Source organism: Silene latifolia, chromosome 4, assembly GCF_048544455.1.
Source record: "Silene latifolia isolate original U9 population chromosome 4, ASM4854445v1, whole genome shotgun sequence".
NCBI classification, from domain to species: domain Eukaryota; kingdom Viridiplantae; phylum Streptophyta; class Magnoliopsida; order Caryophyllales; family Caryophyllaceae; genus Silene; species Silene latifolia.
Window position 1 is genome coordinate 29,908,307 of NC_133529.1, and position 4,665 is coordinate 29,912,971.

Here is a 4,665-nt window from a genome sequence, read left to right on the forward strand (position 1 = left end):
CGTTTGACTAATTACTAGTCAATAACTCGACTAATCGGTTAGTCATATTAGGCATCAACATGATTGTATTTTCATACCGTCACATCTCTCAAACGTATCCTATAGGTGTGACTTTTAGGGACCAGTTGATCACCGCCATCTGTATGACAATAACGTCAAACTTATCTAGCAAGCCAACCGTTATTGATAAACGTGGACCAACTGATAATAATACAAAAGTATACCCTTTGATCCTTTTAGAGATTTGTAAGTCCTTGCACTAACTGTTAAGGACACCAGCCCCAACATCATCATCAGCGACACTGTCATTGCCGCCGCCACCAAGGCGCACTTGAACAACTTCTCCAACATCGCGGCGGTTGAAGAGGGAGACTCAGAGAGTGTTACCGTGAGACTAGCTAAGGGCGATGCGGGAGATAGGGGAGGACCGGAGGAGAGAGAGTGGTAGTGCGTGGTTATCGTAGAAGGTCATATGTGTGATGGTGCGCGATAATGGTGCTTAAGATCGGTAGCGGTGTGAGGTTGGTAGTGGCATGGTGATGGTGCAGGGTAGGTAGGGAAGCATAGACATTTAGATATAATTTATGTTCAAATAAAGAAATAGGGAAAAAAAACATGAATAACCGAATAAAGAAATATGGAATAATATACTCCATTTGTCCCGGTCATTTGTTGTCCTTTTCCATTTTGGGGTGTCTTAGTCATTTGTTGTCCTTTCTATTTTAAGAATGAATTTGATGAGTAATTTGATCATTCTAATTCAATTTGTTCCACTTGTCATTTAGTTATTGATCTTCTCCTCTTTTCTTGGTCTTTGTGCCAAAATTAAGGGACAACAATTGACCGGGACGGAGGGACCAGTGAATTGGAGGGAGTAATAGATAGGTTAGATTAGATTTGTATATCTGTGAACTGTTGGACAATTTCACATATCATTCTTGACGTTCTCTTTCATATGGGCCAATTTTGGAGTCGGCCTTTTCACCTTCTTGTAACAAGCGGCCCATGGTAAGCGCACTTCTAAGTCCATTATTCTAAGTTCTAACTATGTGGAGTATTATGTAAACAACGCAAATCTGCAATGGACCCGGCAAGTCGACAACACGGGGAATCCGAGAATATTATGTTTCCATGAACTTTATGTGCTTAAAAATGTGATAATTTCCTAAAGAAAAGAAAAAAAAGGTAGATGTCGATATAATTAAGATCAAAAGCATGCTATACAAAGTCATCACCACATCAAAAGGCAAATACCCCACGTCCCTCCCTTTCTCATCTTTGTTAAAAAATTGGAAGACGCAAAACAATTAGATCTAGGAAAGGCTTGGTGGTATCAACAAACGTTACTCGTATAAATCAAAGGAAATACTCTAATTTAAGTAATTTAAAATAGGGTTAATTGATGACAATAATCCCAACTATTACGGGTCTGCTTATATTAACCCAAATTAGACAAAAACCCATAAAAATCCAAACTAACCTATCATTTAACCTTAATTGCTATCACCATTTTGTTCACCTATTGTCACCGGTATCTTTAATTAATTTGTAGGTTACCTCTTATTTCTCTTTAATACCCCCCTCCTCCTTCATCCTTTCACTGCCCAACCTCCATTTTCTTACCTTCCCATAAATCTTCTCTCTCTTTCTTCCTCTTTTATTCCTTCCTCCTTTCACTGCTGCTACTATATTTCCTATCCTCTTTTATGATGTTTTCTTCATCATCTTCAACTTCCTCCTGTACAAATGCCAAAAAAGCGATTTTATGCCATCATCAATTACCTGCGATTTTGAAGTGCGTGAAGAATGGTGTAAATGCGGGAAAAAAGTTTTACGGATGTTCCTTGTGGCCAGTAAGTAAATTTCAATTGCCAAAAAAACGATTCTTAAATTTCAATGGCTTAAAATTCAATTGCATTTTCTGAAATTTTTTGTAATTGGTGTGTGTTGTAGCATAATTCATGTCGATTTTTTGAGTTTGAAGAAGAGGTTGCTGTGTTGGACAAGAAGTATTTTGAAGAGAAGATCTCAAAATTGAAGATGAAAAATCAAAAATTGAAGGAAGAGTTGGTGGAATTAAGACATGAAGTAAGGAGACATTCTAGAGGAGAGAAAATAGCAATGAATTTTTTAGTTTACTCTTGGCTATTTTTTGCTGTTTGTTTGATTTTAAAGAGTCTTGTATGAAGCAATGAACCTTGTAATGACAATTCATGTATTGTAATGAACCAAATGCTTCATTTATAAATGCTTCATGTTGCAAAAACTTCCCAGTACATTGATATCATAAAATCTTCATGTTGGTTCCATTACATTGACAGTTAACATTGTTCAAAATACATAAAAAGACATTGATCATTGTTTGGTTCAAAATACATTCAAAGACCGGATTCTCCTAATTTGGCTGTGCACTTGTTGAAGCTTGGGTGCTAGGTTGGCTGTTAAACCATGATAAAATGTTTCTTGGACCACTAGTACTCCCTGGCTCATTTGTGAATGCATTTCCTTGATCATCAAAGAGCACGCCCATGCCCTGAGGTACCTGTAAGTAATGACGCAGATGCTTGAGTGAATAAACTGATGCTTGAGTGAATAAACTGATACAACAGACAGTGTACAAACTTAACTAAAACTGAAGCTAAATTGATACTTACCCTTCCACCCCTCCCTCCTCTTCTACCACCTCTGTTTCCTCCTCTGGTTCCTCCTGTCATTGCACCCCTGGTTCCTCTTCTTATGGTCCTTCCACCCCGTCCTGTCCTTGTTGGTTGGGCAGTTGCATCATGATGAACTTGAGAGCTTGAGGCAATGGTTTCCATGTTATCCACATTAACAATCCTAGGTCTACCTCTTCCTCTTTTTGGTGGTGGTGGTCCTTGAACTCTGTCCTTTTGTGGACACTTCCTCTTATTGTGTTCCTTTGACTTACAAAGAGAACATGTCATTTCCACCCCATGCTTGGTCAACTTTCCACTCCTCTTGGGATCCTCATGTGGATCCCTTCTTCTCTTCTTTCTTGGTCTACCAGGTCCAATCTTGATGGGGGGAGGAATCATGGGTTGATCCACTTTGGGCCAATGTCTTTCTCCTGCACAGGGTGCTATTGACCTGTTATAAGCCCTAAGATATGCATCTCTTTTGTACATTGGATGTACATAGTCTTGACAAAGATATGCATGCATATCAAATATGGCAACTCTTGCATGTGAGCATGGAATGCCGAAGAACATCCCATTTTTTTCGCAAGTACAACTCCTAGCTTCCAGATCAACCTTGACTTCATCTAACCCATCTACAACTTGATAAAAACCAGGGTTGGATGGCAATGGGGTGCAAAGATGCACCTTTTCTTTCTCCTTTTCTAGAATAGCTTGAATATTAGGGCATATTATGTCGTTGACTCCTCCATCACCTTCTTTTTGGCAACCAATCTCTGCATCATCATTGTCCTAATTTCTTCAAGCATATATATCAAATGCTTTGACCTAGCATTAATGATATATGCATTGAAGGTTTCTGCCATATTATTGACAATGACATTATTTGTTGTCCTTGTGTCAATGAAGGCCCTACAGAATAGGGTAGGATTACAAGCAAGGAATGCAGTTGCTGCCCTTGGGTCTACCTCCCTCATATCATTTACTGCTGCATCAAAGTCTGCTTTACTGTATGCCTTAGCACAGTTCCAAAATAACATCTTCATCTCCTCTCCCTTGTAAGACTTATGCCAATTAGCAAAGATATGCCTGGCACACCTTCTATGCTCTGCTCTTGGGAACTCTTTCTTGACCATGGAGACAATGCTCTACATAATTGATGGATTAAAATGTTAAGTGAATGACCTAATATTAAGCTGAAATGAACTAATATGAAGTTTGAATGAACTAAAATTAAGCTTTAAATGAAGTAAGATTAACCTGATGTTCATCTGATATGATGGTCCAACCATGACCATCTTCCTCTCCAGTTGCCTTCTTAAGTTCCTTGAAAAACCATTCATAAGATTCATTGTTTTCTCCTTCAACAACTCCCCAAGCCAAAGGATACATTTGATCATTACCATCTCTACCAATTGCACTAATCAGTTGCCCCCCTAAGAATGTTTTCAGAAAGCATGCATCCACACATAGAAGCTTTCTACAACCTTCAATCCACCCTTGCTTCAATGCATCAAAGCAAATAAATAGCCTTTGAAAGACTGGAACTGAACTAGCCACATTGGGGTTTGTTGTCAAAGTAAATGTAGAACCAGGATACTCTTGTTCAAGATGCTTCAAGTAACTACCTAGCTTGCTGTAATGGTCCCTCATAGAACCATGTAAAAGCTTATGGGCAGTATATTTCACCTTGTATGCAAAATCCTTCTTAATTATCACCTTGTATGCCCTTCTGACAGTCTCTATTATATCACTTTGGCGGCCGGTGTGGCCTTGCTTTAAACACATCCAAAACTCGCTTTGCAACCCAACTTGACTTCAATTGTCATGTTGCTCTCCATGGTTCTTTGACGATTATGAGAACCTTTAACAGATTTTGACCAAAAAACAAGCTAAATCGTTATCCCGCCTACCATACAATTTGAATGGACAACCTTGTTTACACTTAACCCCAAGTCTTTTACCCCTACTCTTATCACTCACCACAAATGTAAGGTTTCTACCTTGT

General features: G+C 38.8%; 1 protein-coding gene and 1 long non-coding RNA gene across 2 annotated transcripts; one reads left to right on the forward strand and one right to left on the reverse strand.

The window, feature by feature from the left end:
- The first annotated feature begins 1,399 nt into the window (after window positions 1-1,399).
- On the forward strand, window positions 1,400-2,266 carry LOC141652175 (uncharacterized). The gene is made up of 2 exons (XR_012547007.1): window positions 1,400-1,853; window positions 1,954-2,266. It is a non-coding gene; the product is annotated as an uncharacterized LOC141652175 (long non-coding RNA).
- A 1,122-nt stretch (window positions 2,267-3,388) lies between these two features.
- Window positions 3,389-4,445, reverse strand: LOC141653864 (uncharacterized). Its single transcript, XM_074461732.1, has 2 exons — window positions 3,918-4,445; window positions 3,389-3,805 (listed from the first exon to the last, which is right to left on the reverse strand). Exons 1-2 carry the CDS (start codon window positions 4,443-4,445, stop codon window positions 3,389-3,391), a joined length of 945 nt encoding a protein of 314 aa, XP_074317833.1.
- Window positions 4,446-4,665: the final 220 nt, after the last annotated feature.

Excerpts from the sequence above, each read along its gene's own strand:
- LOC141653864 (XM_074461732.1), bottom strand. The coding sequence starts at position 4,445 with ATGTGTTTAAAGCAAGGCCACACCGGCCGCCAAAGTGATATAATAGAG. Across the intron at positions 3,806-3,917 it reads TCATATCAGATGAACATCAG|AGCATTGTCTCCATGGTCAA; the intron begins GTTAATCTTACT and ends TCAATTATGTAG.